Here is a 24,398-nt window from a genome sequence, read left to right as displayed (position 1 = left end):
CATTGCAAGAAATCTACAATTAAGTAGGCAACATATTTGTGATTTTGCTAATTTGATCATTAATTTCATCTTTTGTAATGCCAAGAGTCAAATACGAGGAATAATCTATCCAGAAACAGAAACTTATCAGAAACTTTGGAATTTCAACCCACTTGTATTGGATAGTAGTTTACTGCAGAATTTTGGTGAATAATCCACAAAGAAATTCTACAGCAAAATTGCATGTAAAAATAACCATACGGGTTGTATGATTATTGCATATTATGAAACATTTTGGGGAGATTTACTAACTCATCTGTCAGTTTTCTTGCATAGACTTTTTTTTTTTTTTTTTTATAAACTGTAATTTTTATTGAAGGTTTTCGTAAATATAACAAACAAAATGAAACAATGTTGAAATCAGCAAACAGATAAAACAAAAAGGGAAAGCAAGGCGAAGCGAGGGAGGGTAGAGAAGGGAGGGAGTCAAAGACCATGGAGAATGCAATACGAGTCCCAGGATGACCACACAGCCTGAAAGGCTTCTAACTTATGATTGAGAGACGCAGTCAGGAATTCCATACTGTGAACGTCCTTCATCCTGGCTATAAGATCCGAATCTGTGGGAGGGGAGTGCCTCTTCCAATGAAGAGCAATGAGCCTTTTTAGCGGCTATGCAGAAGAACAGAAACAGCTTCCAGGTCTGCTTGCCCTACTGTCTAGGGGGGAGATTAAGCAGGTAAACAAGGGGGTCTAACAGAACTCCCTGAATAAAGTGGGCATCAGTGATGGACTTAACTGCAGACCAAAAAAGGCGGATACCCGAGCAATCCCAGAAAATATGGTATAAGGTACCCACTTCAGTCTGGCACCACCAACATTGGGAGGGAATACTGGGGTTAAGGAAATGGAGCAGGGCCGGGGTATGGTACCAATGCATGAGCAGTTTGTATTGGGTTTCGCAAAACAAAATGCAAGTAGAGGAGCTAGCGGCACGGGAGCATAGATGGTTTTAAAAGTGGTGACTTAAGAATATGGGCCTTTCTTGAACTAAAGAGGTGCCTTTCATTGTCATTCTTCACACTTTTTACAAAAATAGGCAGAGTAGATGGACACCATGATAGGCTGAAGCCAGAATGCCTCAAGCCTGACAAACTTACTAAAACTCACACCAAAAAGCTGGCATGATATAAATCTGAAATGTACGCCAGTTCTTCAGTGCCATACATTTTGGTTATGGTGCTCAGGAGTGTGTCTAAATTACTAAGACTCCTCTTAATAACTCAGACATACAGTAGTTAGTGCCTGTGGGGTATGGACAAAGACTGGTGTGTAAAGTATCAGTCTTTATCTGGACTACGCAATGGTTGTGACATAATGCTGTAATAAAAAATAAAAGCATAATTCATGCTCCTAAGTATATGCTACTAATAATTTCCCTTTATAATATTTATTACATGTACAAATGTTTCATCTCCACAAAGAGGAAAAGCAGAGAAATCCCAAAATAGCAGTTTTGAATAAAAATCTTCAGGCTGCCATGTTATCAAACAAAAAAAACGAATAGCCAAGAAACATGGGATATTACCTATCAATGAAATCTCTCATCAGTCTTAGGTTTCTAACATCTTTCTCTTATGGATTCTTTTACACAAGCTGACCAATGGGCAATTATGCTGCTGACACATGATCATATATGGTGAAGTAGAAAAGATGTGATCATTCCTCATAAGAGGGTTTGCTCATTTGTTGGGCGACCATCAGCTCCTTTATTTAGGTCAATTACTAGGAGTGACCATTCATAGAAATGCGCTATCCCAACACTTGACCTGATTCTTGGCTGGTGTAATAGGACCACATTTCTCTTTCAAATCAACCTGAAGCTATCTCCCTGTCTTTCTTTATCCCAATATTAGCTGTTATCTCTTTACCCCATCTATCCTCATATCTACCTTTATCTATCCCAATATCTGCAGTAATCCATTCTCATATCTACATTTATCTGTTTGTTTTTCTTTCTCTCTCTCCATTATAACGTACATATGTTAAAAAGCTGATAAAACCACAGACGTAAATGGAAAAAACAAAGTTGAAATTAAATCATTGAAAACATATGGAGATCACATGGAAGGTTTGTTTTGGCAATTAACAGTGGGAAAAGAGTCTGAGAAAAGTTCTCGTCATGCTTCGGAAAGCTGACTTGACAATTATAGGCTACGTGGGGAAGAACAAAAGCTTCTGTGACAGGACGGAAATAAGAGATGCCATCTTATGACCATACAATGTACTTTTTATTTGCCTGTAGATAGTTCCCTTTTTACTCGTGCTAAGCTTGTGGGTAATAAAAAGAACAGCAAGTTTGTTGTTGTTTCCACTGAGCAGAGTAAAACAATCTGGACACATCCACCATGCAAGGCCAATACAAGTTACCAAAAGAGATCTTGTTTTTATTTCCTATAACCTATATACGTGCAGCTGATATTTTCTATAAATGCAACAAAAACAGTCCTTATGCCAAACAATATGCCATCTGGAGCTATATTCTGGTTACAGTCACTCTTTAACCAGGTAGAGGAGTATTGTTTGTTTCTTGTACATATATTCCATACCTTGCACATGTTATGAGTAGACAGACTGTCTCTGATGTGATATTACCCTTTCTTGTATTGTCCTTATTGCCAGACATCCTATAGTTCTATGTACAACACATGGAATTTGTTCAGTTTCTCCCTGTTGTAATCTCATACATGTTCTCTGTAAACCAGGAGGGTGAACATAACAGAGAGAATCCTGCTGCCCCCCTCCCCACCTACTATCCTATTAATATTATAAATGTGAAATGTTTGTGAGTTTGTGACTTTGGATGTTCGGATGTTTGGCGGTCAATCACGCAAAAACCGCTCCACCGATTTGGCTGAAATTTTCCACAAACATAGTCCCTACACTCGATTGCGCAATAGGCTACTTTTTGTCACAATAGCGCACATACGTTTTTCCCAGGACCCCCACAAAATCCAAACTCACATCACTATCTCTGCAATCTCACACACTTTGGACCCCAATTTGGCTGAAATTTTCCACAAGCATAGTCCCTACACTCGATTGCGCAATAGGCTACTTTTTGTCACAATAGCGCACATACGTTTTTCCCAGGACCCTTTGGATGTTCGGATGTTTGGCGGTCAATCACGCAAAAACCGCTCCACTGATTTGGCTGAAATTTTCCACAAACATAGTCCCTACACTCGATTGCGCAATAGGCTACTTTTCGTCACAATAGCGCACGTTTTTCCCAGGACCCCCACAAAACCCAAACTCACATCACTATCTCTGCAATCTCACACACTTTGGACCATAGCAAGCCACAAAATTCATATTACCCTCTACAGCAGAGGTCAGCAACCCCTGGCACACATGCCAAGAGTGGCACTCCTGCCATATTTCACTGGCACGCCAGCAGCACAGGACCTGCAAGAGTTAAATGAAGTCTCTGCTAGAGCTGAGGCATAAGGACACTCCCCTTTGAGAGGGGTGCAGCTTAAGGGCTAGTTCACACGTGAACTGCCCGCGCGGGTTTTGACACAGAGAGAGACGCGAGTCTCTCTCTTGTCAAAACCCGCCCGCCGCGACCATCGCTGTCGCGGCTTAACCCTCTGCTGTCGGCTCAAATGAATGAGCCGACATAGGAGGGAGCTGCGGGGGGCGGAAGCCGCGCGATTGAGACAGCGCGGCTTCCGCCTGAAGAAAGGACATGTCCTTTCTTTTCTCCGCTAGCAGCAGCTCGCCGCTAGCGGAGAACAGAAGCCCGGCGGTCTCCATAGACCACCATTATAAGGGGAGGTTTTGGACGCGAAATCCGCTGTCAAAAACCTCCCCTTATACTCACGTGTGAACTAGCCCTAATTGCTCAAGTCTCTGCCTGCTATAGTGATAGCTCCTGCCGAAGCTGCTAGCAAACTGAAAGTAAGAAACACACAGCTCCCTTCCTTTAGTTCCTATTCTCATTAATGTCAGGCATGGGGTTATTAGTTTAGTGTTAGTAACTCCACGTGCCTCACATTAATAGGAATAAACACCCTTATGTCCCTCATATTAACCCCTGTGTGCCTCATATAGCGGTTACTAATATGTGAGACATATGGAGGGACTAATAAAAGACCTCAGTAATGAAGATATTTAATTATTACCTCCAAGTCTCTCACATATCAGTAACTAGAGATGAGCGAGTAGTGTTGGGATCAGCCGATCCGAACAGCACGCTCCATAGAAATGAATGGATGCACCTGGTACTTCCGCTTGGACGTAGCCAGCGCGCTTAACCCCCCGCGAGCCGGCTACGTCCATTCATTTCTATGCGAGCGTGCTCTTTGGATCGGCTGATCCCAACAGTACTCGCTCATCTCTATCAGTAACTCTTACACAGGGGTTAATGTGAGGGACATTATGGGGTTAATTGCTATTAATAAGAGGCACATGGAGTTACTAAACTGTCATGCACAGGGCCAGACTTTATGTTGCTTGCTCAAGAGTATCCTGTGCCCAAAACTTACATGTACTGGCGCAAAACAACAACTCATACAATGTCATATATCAAAGTATATTAACCTGAAATCCCTCTGTCCCAAAGACACTATGTACAGTTTATACCAACACTGTATAGCGGCTGAAATACAAATTACATTCAACACAAAAGTCTCACGTATTCTCAGAATTACAGCAAAACCAAGATACACAGTTACATTTTATATCCCATCCCTTATACACAGTACGAAAACCTTACCCGCGCCTGTATATACCCACTTCTACAATCACCGCAGACGAAATCGCGGGTACCAGCTAGTTTAATATATTGCTGTACACTAATTTGTGGGGGACTTTGGGAAAAGAACCTGCAGACAGAAGCCTGTTTCCTTCACCAAAATAAATTACAAAATACAGTAGCTCTGCGCCAAGTCTAGAATAACATCTGCGCTGGTGTCTCCATAAGAAACAAAGTGGTTGTCCAGGATTTGGAAGCATCCGGGGTGAGTGTAGAAAATTTTAAAAAGTCATACTCGCTCCTGTTTCTCTCATGTGTCGACGCTTGTAGCAACAGAAGATCCTCAGCCATTTTGTAGCCTGTCTTTGTATTTATTCCATTCTCTCTATGCCTTTTTATAGTAGTGGTCTTCATAGTAATCCAGAAGTGGGCTCACAAACACTATACTGTGGGATCACAACCTCTCTCTTCCTGCTGGTTATACCTCTAGCTATACAGCCAAGAATCCTCCAGATCTCATTAGGAATATCATACAGTGTACAATCAATTATATTCTACAGATTTCCTTCTACAATTAAAGGGATTCTATCACCATAACCCAGCATAGCGATAGGTTAGGGTTACCTGAATCAAACAGTATGTTCCCTTTAACTTTTGAATCTGTTAATATGCAAATGACTTCATTGGAGCAACAAGGTAAGTGGCAATTTCCTCATTACTCCAAATAAGTCATCTGCACACTGACAAAACCAATGATATCTTAGCAATGGAGGCGCTAATGCACAAGGGGAAAACACTGTTTGATTCCAGTGACTATCTATCTGGGTTGTAATTCTCGGGTCTGTTAATATACTACTTTTATTGTTTTGGAGCTAGCTGTGCTCCAGGTTATTTTGCGTATTTACATAGTGACTGACACAAAATGGAGACATAGATTGGGGACCATTATCCAATCTTTTCAATCTTTAACTGGTGGCGCAATTTTAAAATTATTAACTATTCACTAAAGTGGCATTACCATCTGGGACATTTGTAGTGTATTTACAGAACCCACATCTATTTCATGAAAAGGGGTCCCGATCTGTACCATAGCTGCAGTGAGTGAAGAGTACACGCTTCCCTGTCACTTCTATGGAACTTCCAAGATGTGCCAAGCCACACTGCTTGGCTATTCTTGGAAGTCTCATAGAAGTAATCGCAGCTATGAGACATGGACCATTAAGACAGGTGCAGGTCCCCGAGAGAGAGACATTTAAGGCATATCCTCTAGATCTCTCATAAATGTCCCACAGAAAAAAAAAGTGAGACTTTCTCATATATGACGCATATATGATGGATACCTAATGTCATATTTACTTCAGTGCGATCTCCTTTGTACTGGTGGTATCACACTGGGGAACATACACTCACCGGCCACTTTATTAGGTACACCATGCTAGTAACGGGTTGGACCCCCTTTTGCCTTCAGAACTGCCTCAATTCTTCGTGGCATAGATTCAACAAGGTGCTGGAAGCATTCCTCAGAGATTTTGGTCCATATTGACATGATGGCATCACACAGTTGCCGCAGATTTGTCGGCTGCACATCCATGATGCGAATCTCCCGTTCCACCACATCCCAAAGATGCTCTATTGGATTGAGATCTGGTGACTGTGGAGGCCATTGGAGTACAGTGAACTCATTGTCATGTTCAAGAAACCAGTCTGAGATGATTCCAGCTTTATGACATGGCGCATTATCCTGCTGAAAGTAGCCATCAGATGTTGGGTACATTGTGGTCATAAAGGGATGGACATGGTCAGCAACAATACTCAGGTAGGCTTTGGCGTTGCAACGATGCTCAATTGGTACCAAGGGGCCCAAAGAATGCCAAGAAAATATTCCCCACACCATGACACCACCACCACCAGCCTGAACCGTTGATACAAGGCAGGATGGATCCATGCTTTCATGTTGTTGACGCCAAATTCTGACCCTACCATCCGAATGTTGCAGCAGAAATCGAGACTCATCAGACCAGGCAACGTTTTTCCAATCTTCAATTGTCCAATTTCGATGAGCTTGTGCAAATTGTAGCCTCAGTTTCCTGTTCTTAGCTGAAAGGAGTGGCACCCGGTGTGGTCTTCTGCTGCTGTAGCCCATCTGCCTCAAAGTTCGACGTACTGTGCGTTCAGAGATGCTCTTCTGGCTACCTTGGTTGTAACGGGTGGCTATTTGAGTCACTGTTGCCTTTCTATCAGCTCGAACCAGTCTGGCCATTCTCCTCTGACCTCTGGCATCAACAACACATTTCCGCCCACAGAACTGCCGCTCACTGGATGTTTTTCTTTTTCGAACCATTCTCTGTAAATCCTAGAGATGGTTGTGCGTGAAAATCCCAGTAGATCAGCAGTTTCTGAAATACTCAGACCAGCCCTTCTGGCACCAACAACCATGCCACGTTCAAAGGCACTTAAATCACCTTTCTTCCCCATACTGATGCTCGGTTTGAACTGCAGGAGATTGTCTTGACCATGTCTACATGCCTAAATGCACTGAGTTGCCGCCATGTGATTGGCTGATTAGAAATTAAGTGTTAACGAGCAGTTGGACAGGTGTACCTAATAAAGTGGCCGGTGAGTGTATATAGTGTATATAATGTAATAGGTTCAATAGGAAAAATCTATAAGAGCCCTAGCACATGCAGCAAAGACGGTTATGATCACATACAATAGCTGTCGAACTGCATAGTGTGAATGGAGTCTCTTGAATTGATGCAGCATTATTAAGCTAATGTGTTTTTCAAGTTACGAAGCATAAGCTACAGTCAAGAACATACACATACTTCACTGTATAGCTACTATATTGGCTAGGCAGAGACAATACTTATCTGTGCCAACATGGCTGTCACTACTCAAAATAATATAACTGCTGATGAGATCACTGACACTGTGCTCAATCCTGTTTTAGCTTGTGACTAACTTCTGTCTGATTGTGGGTGAGTGGGCTCAGAAGTGAGATCTGGGTGGTGCTGCCTACCATTAGCTGAGAGTAAGGACGCAGTGGAAGTGGTGGTGGTGGGTGGGGGGGTCCAGGGGGGGGTGCTTTAGGAGGGGGCATTAGGGGAGAATGGAGTGGGGGGAGGAAATAGGTAGTGAGGCCACCCGGGGGAGTTGGTATGTGTAGCACTGGCAGGGGACGTTGTTGCGTGCCGTGGCCAGGTACCGGATGCTGTGCGTGGATGGGAGTGGCGGGCTTCGGTGCTGTATGGCGAGGAAACTGGCTCAGCGATGCCGCACATGGAAGGCGGACAGGTGCCCAGGGGAATGTGGGCCTGTGTAAGTGGTGATTGGCGCAGGGAGTGAGGGCGGCGCGGACGAAGTCGCAGGTAATGCTAGTACTGTATAAATTCTATGTCAGCTTTGATCAAATTAAAAAAAAAAAAAAAAAAAAAAAAAAACACTATCTATAGCTTTTCTGGTCTATTAATACAGGCACAAGTTCATCCACAGGTTGTCAACAGTCATTTAACAGTTATCTATTTAAAGTATTCAGTCGAGTAAAGATCAGATCTCAGAACTCGAAATAGTGGACAATTATGGAACATGGCAATGGTTTTTGGACCACACACTACACTGTGAAGCCAAAAGCTCAATATTACTGTGCAGAAGGCAGCGCTGCACTAGAGAATGAAGAATGTTTTCCTATGGCTGCCACTATTTAAGTCATGCAGTGTAAAAGCCCATTTATACATGAGGCAACGGGTAACCTTGTCCATCAATTTAATAATAGCAACACACCTCACATTTCTGCCTCTTTACAAAGCCAGTTACAGTATTCTGACTATCTGCTGCCTCATCTATAGTGCATCTCCAACATATGCAATATAAAAGTGCATACAGCATTCCATTTTTGTACAGTGTACTATGTATTACAGTGTACAGTATTACTATTACTATCACCTACAGTAGCACATGTATGGACTGTGAGACAATGCTTACATTGTCACAGAATAGCATAGTGTCTGCAGCCAGACAGAATACTGTGGATTCTGAAGAAGGAGGACGTATAGAGCAGGTTTGTGATTAGAAAAGCAAAGCCCCATCCTCACTACCTGCAGTCCATCTCAGCATTTCTGCGGCTAGAGACAAACTTCACATGATAACAGGTAGTGGACAAGTTAGAGGGAAGGAATATACCTAGTGGACAACCGTATAAACACATTTTTAGCTTGAAAATGTCATTTTAAGTAAATGAAAGTTGTGCATTTTTGATGTTTATGACATTGGCTATCATATGAAATTTAACACAGATGACAAAGGGATTTAAGATTCCCTTTATTCCCTTACTTGGTCAAGGGAGGCGTTCACATTACCATTGGATGTATGTTCTGATAGAGGACGCCTATCATAACGGACATTAACAGACACTAACTGATGTTAATGTGTCTGTTTTTTTACCTAATCCATTTAATGAATTAGCTTCATTAAGTGTCTGTTAGTGTTCAGAAAAAACAAACAGTAATAACGGATAGTATAACGGACGCATATCTGTTACTGTCTGTTCACAATAGACATTAAATGTTAAAATATAATGGATGTTATTTTGAACAGACCTGTTTTATTTATGTCAGCGAAAAAAACCTGAACACGTAACAGAGTTGGTGTATATGGACACTAACAGAAAACAGATAACATCCCATTGAAATCAATGGGATTTTTAATGGATTTACGACGGTTCTGTTAGTGTCCATTGTTAACATTTTGTAACAGATACTAACTAGCAATAGACACTACTAATGGTAGTGTGTGGGCCCCCTAAGTGTACAGTCATAGATATCAGTAAGCTATATGTTAATATACAATATGTCTTTTTGGCACAGTTAGCACTTGTTCTATATTTTGCAGCCTAGACTGTCGGCCCACACATGGGACTGTGAAATTCACGGTCGTGCACAGGCCCATTGAAATGAATGGGTCAGTGTGCTATCCGGGAAATTCAAGATAGCACATTGGCCCACACCATGGACGTCTGCAACCGGCATAAGACTCCTACATAAATAAATAATAATAATAAATTTTATTTATATAGCGCCAACATATTCCACAGCGCTGTACAATTTGTAGGGTTCAGATACAGACAGATACAAAACAAAGAACGTCATTTCACACAATGGGACTGAGGGCCCTGCTCACAAGAGCTTACAATCTATGAGGTAGAGGGGATGACACAAGAGGTAGGAGGGGCGGCATTGCTTATACCGTGTTCAGACAATTTTGTAATAGAGGTTGCAGCCATTACACAAACAAAGCTTTATGGGCCGTCACTAGTAGTGTCGGCTGACATCCATGGTCAGTCAGAAGCATTAAAATCTGTCAAATTCATTAAAAAGTTAGTAACTGAATTCCTGTGAAAGTAAAAACGTACAAAAGTATTAATCGAATTACATATAGAATATATGAAATTGTAGAATATCATTGAAAATGATTAATCATTTTTATGTTCAAGCTGGAGTTGATAACCTTTTCCTTGACTCAGACTCCACAGCCCTGGTATTTATTTCCGTACATGTGGGTTCATACTATATGGTCATTCTTAAATATTTTTTAAGAATCCAAAAATACCCAATAAACATGAATGAAACATTCATGGAGTATGGAGTTTGTAGTAATTCCTTAACACTACAACAGTCACACTGATAAAATGAAGAGCAGAAAAAGAAAAAGAATGGAAAAAGGGAAGTGAGACATGTCTTCGGTGAAATACGCCACTTTGTACGGTTCTATACAGTACTGTGCGCAGTAATAGGTAACGGACTGTGATGACAAGTGATTCATGTCTGATCACTCTACGTCACCTCTCATTCACTGCCTTACTGTCAGAGCTGTGAGGATGGGGCTGTCATTAAGGACCCTCAGGAGAGATTAGGAGCCGTACAGGATGGGAACATTAAACTGTTGGAAGAATAAGTAATTTTGAATCTGTGGAGCAGGAAGCAGCGGGTACTTTACATCAGCCTGGCAATCTGTGCATGACTCACCAGTCTATGCAAGCTGTGCTTCATACAAACACAAATGAATAGAAATGGAAACCAGAACAAAAAGTGAGAAATTGGAACTGAAACCTGATGTATTGAATGTACAATTAATTACATTAATGACAGCTAAACACAGAACGTCACTAAACTGTCACAAAAACCTAAACCTACCGTCACCCAGGCTTATGAATACTAATACAAGTCCCTGTGAATGCAATCTGCAAAAATCTTCTAATTTTTTTTTTTAAAACAATGTAGGGAATATTAGCCCACATATATGAAAACAGTTTAAGGCTGGGGCCCCATATTGTGAAAATGCCATGGAAAAAATTGCAGCATTTCACAATCAGAGCAAAGATTCTAATGAATCCAAAGCCCACTTTGCAGTAAAAAAAAAGTGCTGTAGACAAGTGCCAACTATCAAAACAGGTGTGCTTTGGGAAATCACAGCATGTCAATTATACCAACGGAAACGCCACTGGTTTATAATTGAAATTCCGCAGAGAAAACCCATGCAAACCTTCAGTCCAAAGTGCTGCAGGAAGAACCACAATGTATTGTTGCCACAGTTTTTATTAGCCTCAGGCTAAGGCCCCAGATAGCAAGACGCAGCTAAATGACATTGTGAAAAAAAAACAAACACAGTGGAAATACATCAGACTTTTTTCCGCAGCATTTTTCATTGCGTTTTTCTGAGGATTTTCTTTCTTATTAAACCTATAGGGAAGACACAAGTATTTTGCATGTGTAATTGACAGCTTTTCTGTAGCGTTTTTTTTTTTCTACTGCAATGTGTAGATGGGTTTAGCCAGAATCTTATTCACTTTGCAGGTACTGTAAAATGCTGCATTTTTTTTTTCCGCTGTGCTTCTGCAACGTGGGGCTTTACCCTAAAAAAAAATAGGGCATTGAATGTATTATTTAGCCTTTATGGAAATACATTGCTTAGCACAAACTCATAATTCAGACAACTGTTTGCTTACTGGAATACCAGGCAAATCTCTGAAGATTAAAGCTAAAGCCCCATATTGTGGGGGGTTTTTTCGTTTCAGATTTTGTTGAGTTTTTTTGAGTTGAAAGAAAATAGGATAGATAAAGGAAGCTCATATATTTATTCCTTATGTTAAATCCACTGCTGACTTTGGTTCAAAAAAATGCAGGAAAATCTGCAACAAAAAAGCCTTAGAGTTGGATTTGGGTGCAATTTAGAAAAACAGAATGTGGTTTGATCTTGGGTATAGATCTCTGAAAGTCAAGATGGTCATATTCTACTGGTGAAGGTCGAATACAGAGTAAGAGTAAGAGTCCTTCAGAGTCCCGCAGAACTCTCAAGGCAGAAAAGCTGGGAATAACTGTTGGCTGAAACCTACCTCTGACCATCCATAAACTGAACTGGAGTAAGCGTCCATAGTTATTTCAATAGGGGGAAGAGATGCTACTACTGCTAGACTCCCTTGCAGCAGTTTATTGTATGGGAACTACCAAGTTAAAACACAACATGCCCAAACAACAGGGGACAGTTGGGATATAGCCATACACAGTAAGACTGTATGATAATCAATATACAGAGCAAATAAATAAGCACATATTATATAGATTGTTATATAGATTGTCATTTGTTAATGTATGAACAATATTGACCACTGAAGCTTAAATTAGTGAATCCGCTGCAATAAAGTCATATCCTTATTAATACATTACAAGCCTTCCACAAGCCTTAAGCGTAGATCTCTGGCCTTTACAATTGTATGTACTCATTCACATGACAAGGCGTGTACTCAGCTGTGAAAATGTAAGTTATTCATCCGTTTTCATGAATCCTTCTTAGACTTAAAGTCTCCTACACACAAATGTAAAGGATTTACGGTTGGCATATACCAATCCGATTTATGCACAAAAACATGTTCGCATTGCATCAGTTTGTCATCCACGACCACGGATCCTATATGACCCCCTACACTGTACATGAGTCCTAAGTCAATTAAGAAATATCAAGTTCAATTATTTAATGGATCGATCACAGGGACCAATAAAAATATATCCGTTATTATTTATGGGTTGTGTATGTATGACAGTGCTACATGTGTCACCAACTGATATATACAGTAACATATGCTAAGCATACTTTATTCTGAATATAGAATATTCTGCCTTGTACAGGCATGAGGTCCAAGCAGCTACTAGTAAGGTCTAGCGATCCAGCCTTCACAAGAGGGAAGTAGATTGACATACATGGCTGAATTGCATGCTAAAACGCAATAATATAATAATGTGCAAAGAGTGCCCTGAGAAGTAATACAATTACATATGCCGCACTAATGTGGGCTACTTCTAAACGCACATCATTTATTACATTTACAGCCTGCATTACAGCACAGCCCAAATATAGATCTGTAAACCTCCATGACACAATGTACATTTTTCTCATTCACATTCATTCAGCTAATTTGGAGATAAATAGAATTGGTAATTTCCCTTTACGTCAGAATGTGCATTGAGACATGTGATTGTTAAGTGATCTTTCTGAGAATCGCTGGATACTGTAAATCACTTACTGGTTTTAATATGTATACACAGATATCATAGCTAGTTACATAAATTTACAAAGCTACTGGAACACAAGTTAGAATGATGCTGTATTTGTTATTATGCTGTAATTACATCATAAGAGATATTGCTATGGATGGTGAACAGTAATGCACACAGAGGAGCTAGTTATATGGGTCTGACCAGGGTTGTAGATATAGGGGGTACAGAGGTAGTAGCTGTTACCAGGCCCTAGGATCCTGAGGGGGCCCCACATAAAATATACTTCTCTGGATGGCACATGTTAGGTAGGGGTCCCATAGCAGATTATGCATTGGGGCTCAGAAATTTCAAGTCTCTGGGTCTGACAGTTCTGGATCCTTCTCCCAGACATCCTAGAGTCACGGATCCAGTGGCGTAACTACCACCATAGCAGCAGAGGCAGCTGCCACAGGGCCCAGGACATTAGGGGCCCAGTGACAGCTACCCCTGCTACCCCCGCTCTTATCACAGACAAACTGTTGTAACTGTGATAAGAGCAGGGGAAAGCTTGTAGGACCTGAAGGACCTTGTGTGACGTCAGCCGTCACATGACTAGGTGGGCGTGTCTTTATAGCCCGTGCAGTCCTAGAAGAGACGAAGAGAAGGAGAGATGTGCTGCCAGGTACTGAAGGGGAGGGGGGATGCAGGATGGAGAGTGTCTGTCTGTGTGTGAGTGTGTGTATATATGTGTGGTCTGGAGGAGGGGGACGTCAGTGTCCTAATATCTGTGTATTAGGAGGAGGGGGAGGTCAATGTCAGTAGATGGATCAGTACTCTACACATTGTTTGTATTCAGACTTGCCTGCAATTGCTGTGCCAAGTGACATCCGTGCGTTATTAAAAATGGCCAACACCACCAGAGACTGCAGCGGAGCCGGAGACAGGTAAGTAACTTTTTTTTTATGTCTGTATCTCCCCTCGGTCTCCGATTATTATACTCTGGGGTCTGAAAATACCCCAGAGTATAATAATTGTTCATGGGTGTTCATTATGGGGCATAATCCCGTGTGCAGTGGCCACAATGGGGTATAATACTGTGTGTAGGGGCCACTGAGGGACATAATAGAGCGTGCAGGAATGCAGGGGGGGGGATTCAGTCAAGGTCTTCGGTGTTGGTCAGGAAGGAGGAGGGAGGGGCCATGTCAAAAGTTCGCCACGGGGCCCCGCCATTCCTAGTTACGCCACTGCATGGATCCTTGTACCAGAGTCCACTTAACATTCAATACTGCTGCACTAGGCCCTAAAACAATGTAGTGAGGCTGGAGATGAAGCGAGAAATAAACATCATGGTATTAAGTCTGAATTTGGGTTTTGTGTCTTGGGCCTGTATTAGCTTACTGTACAGGATATGTTTTAATATGTATTAATTGGATTTGGTCCAGGTTCTGGTTTGGAGTCTTTATTTTGGGGTCTAGTCTGGGTTCTGTATGTATTTTGTAGCATTATCTTGGACCTGAATTCACTTTTGGGCATGTATTAATGGGGGTTTTCCAGGTGAAAAACATTGATGACCTGTCTTACAGATAGGTAAACCATTTCAGATCAGTTGGGGAAGGAAAACTGACACTCCCATCAATAAGCTGTCCACAGCAGCATGGAATGGAGCAGGAAGGAGACCCCTCTGTCCCCTTTCCTTAGATGTTATTCCTAGTAGCTGCATATGAAAGCAGACAGGTGAAAATTCACCAAAACTTGAGGAGGTGGAGAGCACCCCAGCGTTAACCACAATACAGAGAAAGAGAGAAAGACGGAGAAAAATAAAGACTGACAAAGGGACTAAGAATCTGCCAGGTATTGGGGAAGGGCAGCAGCAGATGTTATATTTCTGGTGCGTCCCTTAATATAATGGCAATATGGCTGCATACATCAACGTTGTAACTTTGCCTTTTATTGACAAAGCTTTATTATTTATTTTATTATAATATGGATCTAACTCTTTCCATCAGACAAGGCAGTAAAGATATTGTAAGGGCTGTTATATGCACCAAGCTTGAAACTTACTTTTTCAAGTACGCTAGAAGGACACTTATAGTATTTATCCTGTAGCAGCTAAAAGGATAGATAGTTCTGCTTAGGAGAGTAATAGAGGAAGTGACAAAAAAATCCACGTGCCTTAGGACGGGATGTAATTCAGCCACAAAATCCTGGTAGGTAATAGAAAGTGGCAGGTGATGAGGACTGTTAGATCACAGCACTGTTCTTCAGTATGCTCTATCCATTCTGAGATTAAGAAGGTATTTGATGATACATAATGTTTCCCCAAAACTGTATACCAGCACTGTCAGAAAATCAGGGGAATTACACAGACAAAGGAACATCTAGGGTGACATGGGAAATGCAAAATGTACAATTTATCTTTCACTGTCTATTCAGCCCATTACCCCCTTGTACTGTATATTGTAGTAACACCCACTAACAGTAATAGTATTTGACGCTGATACATTTCTGCAATTATCACAGGTTATAAATGTGATTTTCCTTACCGGACTGCAAGCTTGTGACAGATGACACCAGTGTCTGTAATAACTTCACTCAGTCTGAGCTCCAAGTGAACCTTCCCCTAAAATACAGAGTAAAGAGTTACATGGCAAAAATAACAGAGGTAAAAACCAAACCCAAAAGTTGGGCTCACAGGCTGCGAGCAGTCACACTGACCTCATTAATCTTCCGCAAATACAAAGATAACTAGGAAACAGCTAAAGACATTTTACAAGAACTTGTCAGAAGACAGTGACTCAAGGGCATATATATCTTTTAAGACAAAACCCTGAGTGGATGAAATATTGAGACACAAAGCCAACTGATGAGTTTGTATTCACTAGTAAGCAATGCGAGTGAATAAACCGTATATGAATAGGCGCATAAATATGGGAATATTAGAGCAGATATTGCATCACAAGCACAACTAAAGTTGCCCAAAATCAAGTGATACAATGTAGCAGCTTCATGTAACATGTAATATACCAAAGTATTCATCAAATAAGTATTTACACATAGAAGACAATGCACAGAGGAGCAAAAGAAAAGAAGATAAACCTATGTCCTTAGAAGAGTCATGTGAGGTGAATACTCATTTCCTCAGGCCTCGAATATCTCAGAGGTAAACATAAGGAGCTCAGTTTCCGCCAACAGTACCACATCTTTCTGTTACGATACCACGCACATCTCTAATGTGGTACAACATTCCCTAGCCCTGTATCATATACACAGATTTTGGGATCAATTTTATAAGGAAACTGTGAAGACTATATTTTAGGGAATATGTTAGCGGAAAATGACCCATTTTTTTTAAAATCACGTTTTCATGTTAGAAAAAAAAAAAAAAAAAACCTAAAAAAAAATGTTTACGTGAACACTCTTCTCAATAGGTGGAGTCACAGATTGTCTAATGCCATTTACATCACAGTGACTTCTGTATAGGTGTTACAATTTATCGCAGGGCTTTGAGCTCAACATATCAGTATACAGAACTTACATGGAATATGAAAAAGCATCACAGGTTTCATAAAGCTTCTCTATTGCCTTATTCATAGAGGTAAAACAAAAGAGGCAGAATGCGCACGTATTCAGAGGACAGAACGGACTTTCCACTGGCACATAGATAAATACTGTGAACAAAATAATTTCCACACTGCTAAATATAGCCAGCTAGTTATCCAGACAATATATGGTCTGTGAGGCCTGCGACAACCAAGGATGTGATTTCACAAATGATGGGTGTAACTCAATATATTCACGCACAGGAGCAGCACTAAAACACTATACTTGCTGGATACAGTTAGGAAAATGTGGCTAAATCTGATGTAATCCACTGTCATTTTTCTTATGTTCGTTATATAGCAAACTAAATTACATGCTGTGTTGTGGCAGACATGCTTGCGAAAAGATTCACTTTTACCCAACACAAGTCAAGTCAGATATTCTCTGCTCATTAATTTATCAATAGAGTCACACAATTTTGAAGCGGAGTACATATCACTACTATGGGACACTATGCAGTTTAGTGAAGATAGGATTATAATTCTAGTGCGAGTTGTATAAATCAGCCCTTAGTAAACTACCCCCCTTCCCCCCCAGCAGCTTTTCATCATGTAATGCCATGGATAGGTGAAGGAAAGCACTCTGCATAAAAATGATCTACCATAATAGTTGAGAAACCTCCCGCGTGAAAGCTAATGCAGATATGTGCCCTTAGCAAGGTTTAGCCCCAGTTCACATCTGCGTTCGGATTTCTGTTCAGGGATTCTGCTTGGGGACCCCCTTAAAGGAAACATATCCACATAAAAAAGCGGTTACCTAAGGAAATCTGTTGACCATAGACTATAAATGGGGTTTTTGTGGTTTCCGCATGAAAAAGAGAGAAAAGTGCTGCTTCCAGGACTTTTTCTCTCCGCATATTACATGCGCATAGGGAAACGGAATGGCCCGAATGCAGATTTGAACCAAGGCCTTAGTATCTTCAAATCGGAAATCTTCTGCCATGGACAATACTGATGCTTATCTTGCATTTGTCTTTATGCATGATGGTCAATAATCATTACTATACTATGACATAATCAGTGTAAGATTATATAATGACGGGAATGTTCCTCTCGGGTAGAATAATGCGACATATACAGTCTACCATATCTGCTGTTAAACGTTTGAAGGAGTCACCATAAAGGGGCATTCTACCTTCAGCATGAAGGGCTACAAACTGCAGTGTTCGACTGTATTACAACTAAGATAGCAGTTGTCAGGATCGCCATTGACACCAGTTTGGTGTATTGTCCAGGCATAGATAGGCAAACTGTCTCAGGATGAGAACCTCTCTAGTCAGATCCAAAGCATTGTCTTAAGTGTGCTTGTAGCCCAATATGCCTACATGATGGATTCATTCTGACAAATTCATACCTATCTTCAGAAAAGTCACAGTAAAATATTACAAAGAACCCCAAACAGTTCTCCGATTCTCTGCCTTATAATCACTTTCTTTATACCGTTCTTCAACCTGCAGTATGCTGGGAATCATTTATGAGACAGACGATCCTGTTCTAGCGGCACGGCACCTGATGAGATTCACTTATAGGCTCAAGTGCACCTTGTACATGGTAATGTGCTTGAAGTTTAATTCAGTTCCTGTGTAAACAGCATTCTTCACCGTGTCAAGTACTGCCTGGAGCTCAGGCGCACAAGTCAACATCAATTCATTTCTCTCTACTTGATCAGGGAATCCATTACTCATCAAGGACAACAAAATTGTGCTAACACATCGCAAGTACTTTGTGCTCTGCATTTACCATAACCTGGATGGGCATCGTAGCGTTGTGAAATTTCTCTATGAGGGTCACCTTCACTCTGTATGTGTAGCATGTATTTCACGCTTATCAGCAGATATTTACTCAAAATTTTTGTACACATTCACGTCAATGAACCCAATTAAATCACTGTATGTTTATATATAAGCTGAAAGTTCTATATATTATATGTCTGTAAAATGCAAGGTCCATCCTTGGTTATTTCTACAAAACACCGCCACACCCTGACCTTGCTACTAAGTGTCAAAGTTGTAACATAGCCTCATTGACTTGCTGCAGTTTCTTCATTCTGAGCATTAGTGGCGTACTCAGAAGTCACACACTGCCAAGGCAAAGAGTTGTCAATGGAATGGGGACCCAAGTGACTTTTGGCCTGCACAGTAACACATCAGCCGACAGGTGGCTTAATAGTGATGTTCTGTTTAAATGGAGCAGCAGCACTCAGTCACTGACTAGCTGACGCACTTGTGTGCAGGTAAACAAGACCAGGGACCTAAACAGAGACTCTGCTGGATAAATGGGCAGTTTAGTATATAGAATTCTTTTAAAAGGGATTTTCCAAGCTAAAAATATTGATGCCCTATCCTAAGGATAGGTCATCAGTATGTTTAGCTTGGAAAACCCTTTAAGAATCCCTATAGAGTAAAAAAAAAAAAAAAAAAAAAAAAAAACACACAACACCTCATTGAATGGTTTAAGCAGGCACAGAAGCCTTCAAGCAAGGGCTGTGGACAATAGCGTATCTAGAATTGGCAAACAAGGATAGGAAGAAGAGGAAACTGAACGTGTTTATGTATCCTATAAAGGAAGTCTGTCACCAGAACCCTGCAACCCAGCCCTGCAGATAGGTTAGGGTCACCTAAATCAGACAATGCTCTCCCCTTGTGAATTAGTTTATGCATTGCGATTGCAATTTTTGTCAATATGCAAATGATCTCTTTGCAATGAGGGCTTTGCTGCTTATCTCTTTGGAGCAATGGCAACACCCTCATTGTTCCAGAGCTACCTGCATATTAAGAAAAAGGGGATATCTTGGTAAATAAGGCACTGATTTACAAGGGGAAAACACGGTTCGATGCAGGAGACCCTAACCTATCTATCTGTGGGGTTGGGATCTAATTACAGACTCCTTTTAACACAAGGAGTCTGTAGGTCGTCCATAAAATCAGGTATTGTTCTGTCTCTAGTACTACTAAGCATGGGTCAGGCTAGCTTTCATGATAATACAAATGCTACTAAACTATGGTCGTCCGGCTGTTTTTCATGATTCGTGGGCATAAAATACCACATTTAGGCAATGTAAACATTCTCATAGAGTTCCATATAATGTAGCACCAGACCACGACCGGCTTAAAAGCTTACTTATTCGGACTCTTCTTAACCAAGTGAAATGCTCTATTATATTCCAAATTCTTTATAAACTTATCTTCTCTAAAGCATTTTTTCTTAACGTAATTTTACTCTGGCAATGCATATGGGTCTGGAAAAAAAGATTCAATTATGAAGTGAAAGCTGGCAAATGTCCATGATGTAACGGCCATGCTATAACTGAAAGTCTGAGGCAGAGAGCAGACACCACGCGGCCTCCATTACTCAGCTCTTATCAATATTGGCTGCAACATTAAAGAGAAGTGAACACAGGAAGGAACGGAGTTCCCACAAACAAAGCAATCCCATGCCTCTCTTTTTTTATTAACCCTTTATAACATATATACATTAAAATAGACATACACAAGTATATTCAATACAGTATGTCTTTGCACTTTCGGTTAGTCATCTGACTAGACAGCAGAAATAGCAGCGGATAGTTGCAGTTTTATCTCACATTTATTCTATATGTTTACAATTTATAATATGTAGCAATTGTATTAAAATACATTGTCTCATAAACCCTTACTGTAACATACATGTTATGGTAGAAAAATAAGCAGGACAACTGCAAGCAGTGGAGCACATTTATAAAAGCATAAAGCATAAATATTGTAATATACTTTATTAATGAATTTTGGCTCCACTAAGAACTCTTGCTCTGAAATCCATTTTTCGTCCGTTCTTTATTCTTTCCCCATTTGCCTATTGCCAGGTGAAATCTTTGCACTGCTTTTAACTAGGTGTGTAAGATGGCACCACCTTCGAGAAAATGGCTTTAGGTGGGTGACTATTCCAAAGTACCTGTAGAAGTTAGGCCCAAACCCCTGTGAGAACTGGGCGATCATTGCTTTGTCTTTTTGGTGGAGAGTCTACTAGCATGCAAATAATGTGCTAGGTTAGTGTAGGGCCAGGGACACAGAAGAGTCTTGGACACAGTATCTGGGGTGTGAAAGAGCTGCCCTGAATCCCTACAGATGTAAAGGTAGGCAAGCTCTCACACAATGAAGGGAAGTTGGGGTCACTTCAAACAGTTACGTTTTAGGGATTTTAAAACCTAGAAAAGCAATTCTGGTGTCATATGACGTCAAGAGCATAGTGCTAGCTGTATTATTTCCACAGATCACCAGCTGAAAACAGAGTTGCACAGGTTGCATCTTTATATACCGTATTTTTCGGACTATAAGACGCACTGGACTATAAGACGCACCTAGGTTTTGGAGGAGGAAAATAGGGGAAAAAAAATTTGAAGCAAAAAATGGTAAAATATTTAATATATGGGAGTTGTAGTTTTGCAACAGCTGCAAGGCCACATTGACAGGTGACCCTGCAGCTGTACGGGGACGTATAGAGTGTTTGTTTTTTTTGCGGGGCCAGATGTACTTTTTAGTTTACCATTTTGGGGAATATCTATTGCTTAGATCACCTTGTATTGAAAAAAATGTTATATATAACATTTAAATATATATATTAACTATTATATATATTCTAGGGAAAGGAGGTGATTTAGCACTTTTATTTCATATTTTTAAAGCTTTTTTTTTTTTTTTTTTTTACTATTTTATTCCCCCCCAGGGGGCTTGAACCTGCGGTCACTTGATTGCAAGTCCCATAGACGGCAATACAACTGTATTGCCATCTATGGGAAATTCTGTATATTAGTATTACGGCTGGTCATAGACCCAGCCGCAATACTAATATAGCCGTGACAGGCCTGGGAGCCTCATTAGGTTCCCGGCTCTCACCCGAACAGGTCGGCTCTTGCGATATCGCCGCACAAGAGCCGGCCTGCAACTTCACAGGTACGGGGCCGGTGGGGACCGGCCCCGGGGGAGAAGGGGCCCCGATACAAACTACAGACCCGGCATCCGCTGTACTAGAGAGGCGGATGCCGGCGAGGGATAGACGCCATCACAGGTGCCTGGGCCTGAGACATCACTGCGCTCCTCTGCCCTGCATGAAGCCAGCGGCGGGGGGACGGAGGAGCGGAATAGCATCACTCCTCCCGCTGCTGGCTTCATGCAGGGCAGAGGAGCGCAGCGATGTCTCAGGCCCCGGCACCTGCATCTATCCCTTGCCGGCATCCGTCTCTCTAGTACAGCGGATGCCAGGCGCCACATTCGGACTATAAATTCGGACCCAAATTTGGTGGAAAAAAAGTGCGTCTTATAGTCCGAAAAATACGGTACATGTCATATATCTATTTTTTACCTTCATATATGTGGTATCCCTGTTTATATCACTTTTACATAAGTTTATGCCTATTTTCTGGTCATATATATGGTATGCCTGCTTTTAATTTTATATATGTGGTATGCACTGTACATTATCCAACCAGGATTGCTAATATGTAAATAACCAAAACCAAAATTCAGTGGTGTGACATGTAAAAAAAAATCTTTTATTAATTAGTATCCAGGTAAAAATTTTAATTAATCATTGTGTTGATTTAGGTCATAATCATCCTGTATATGGTGTGTTTGGTATGGCTATGTTCACATCCTTGTCAGACTGTCACTTTTTGTTAAAACCAGATCAATTGACACCCTAAAACAGGGGTGAACCTAGTCTAAAAGTCTGCTTTCACTTTTTATATATGTGAAATGCCTGTTTTTATGATTATATATGTGACATGACTTGTTTTATCCTTGCATATGTTCATGAACATTTGGCCTAACAATATTTTATAATACTTTAATGTAGCTGTAGGGTGGGTCCCAAATTTCAGTTTCTCTGCTGGGCTATAGGAACCCCAACCCGACACATCAAGGTGTCTTCCAGCAGTTTAAAAACATATGCCAGGATGTTGCACGTGCCATAACAATAAATAAATAAAAGTATTTGTTGACACTGCTCCAATGGTGCCCGAGTCCCGCTGAGCTCCATTTCTGGCTTGCATCCAAACACATCTGAAAATGGCTTAAAAAGTTTGTTCAGCCAATTACTGCCTGCAGCAGTGACCAACTTCAGCCTGAGATTGGATGAGCAAGCATCCCCCCCTTGCCATTGCCTATTGTGGAGTTCTGCAGCGACAGACGGGGTATCAATTAATAAAATCTTTCAGTTTGTTATTTTTTCTTATTGTATTTGCAGCCTCCTGCCACAGACTTCAAGTCCACTGTAAAACTTATTGACACACCTATGTGGCTGCACGCTGCCAGACCTTTATCATTTAAGGCTGAAGCCTCATGTTTTAGAAACTCTGCATTTTTGTTGCAGATTTTACTCGGGGGGGTTTAAGCTAAAGCCAAGAATGACTACATATGGAATGGGAAACATATAGGAAGCTCTTATACAACTACATTCTGCTCAATCCAAACCTCAACAAAATCTTCAACAAAAAAAAATCTGTGTTTCCGCAACGCAGGGCCTCAGCCTAATTCTGGCTGTGCAAGAGAAGCAGTAAGTGAGCTCCAACCCCTTTACAAAAAATTATAAAAGATATCTGCCAAAAATGTATTTAGATTTTTATTTTATGAATACAAAGCACTTGAACATTGTGAAAGCAAATCAGTCCAAATGTTTTTTTCAAAGCATACTACTCTAAGCATATGACAAACTGCCCACACAGTTGTTATAATACATTAGCCATGATGCCCAGACAGTCGCTGAAATGAGCAACAGCTGACTTAAGGAACACCACCCACCCACCAATGTAATCTACTATATTTAAAATATAAATATAGAAAATCTTCCACCTTGGTATATGGTCAGGACATCTGTAAAATCAATGCTCTCTCATCTCGGCTATGTACACTAACCAAGTCACCGCACAATTATAGTCTATTGTAGATGAAGGTTTCTGTTTGGATGTCCTACTATTTATATACACAGAACATTACAAAAAAGAACATGGCTTTCTAAAAGACTGAAATTACATTTTGGCATAACACAATATGTGATATAGTTATTTCAGTGCACCACGGATAGTAAATGTGATGTTTCTCTATCGTAGTCACATTATGAAGATGCCTAAGGGTGATGTAGGTAAAGCACAACATATTAGCAGGCACTTACAAGACAATTGCATTTTACAAGTAGGTTCATGTTTCTTATGTTTAGAGAGAGTTATGTGCTATATAGGTCCATTTCATATATGGGAGGACAGAGCAGATAATACTAGGTACCACTTGTACTATTTGCTCAACAGTATACCTCTGGTTTTGTGTTGCAGACATGAATATATTTAAAGGGGTTGTCCCATCACAAGGATCCTATCTATACTGCTTGTTAATGTGGATGTAAGACTTTTCCTAAATACACTGCTTCAGCAAAACTGCTTTGTTTGTCCACTATCTTACTTTATTCAATTCATTGTTGACAAAAGTCAAGTGATGTATCTGCTGCTCTCAGGAAGGAGGGGCTAAGTGCACAGGAGCGAGCCTGTGTCTGTAGCTGTTCCTGTGTCTA

At 40.8% G+C, this 24,398-nt stretch overlaps 1 protein-coding gene across 1 annotated transcript in view; it reads right to left on the bottom strand.

The window, feature by feature from the left end:
• The window catches only part of RASA3 (RAS p21 protein activator 3), a 161,034-nt gene that overhangs the window by 49,473 nt on the left and 87,163 nt on the right, over positions 1-24,398 (bottom strand). Inside the window, exon 6 of the mRNA XM_075265117.1 lies at positions 15,807-15,883. Coding sequence (XP_075121218.1) covers positions 15,807-15,883 — 77 coding nt within the window. The remainder of the gene's footprint in view (positions 1-15,806; positions 15,884-24,398) is intronic.

This window comes from Leptodactylus fuscus, chromosome 2, assembly GCF_031893055.1.
Source record: "Leptodactylus fuscus isolate aLepFus1 chromosome 2, aLepFus1.hap2, whole genome shotgun sequence".
Taxonomy (NCBI): Eukaryota; Metazoa; Chordata; class Amphibia; order Anura; family Leptodactylidae; genus Leptodactylus; species Leptodactylus fuscus.
This window is presented reverse-complemented; position numbering and strand designations above follow the sequence as displayed.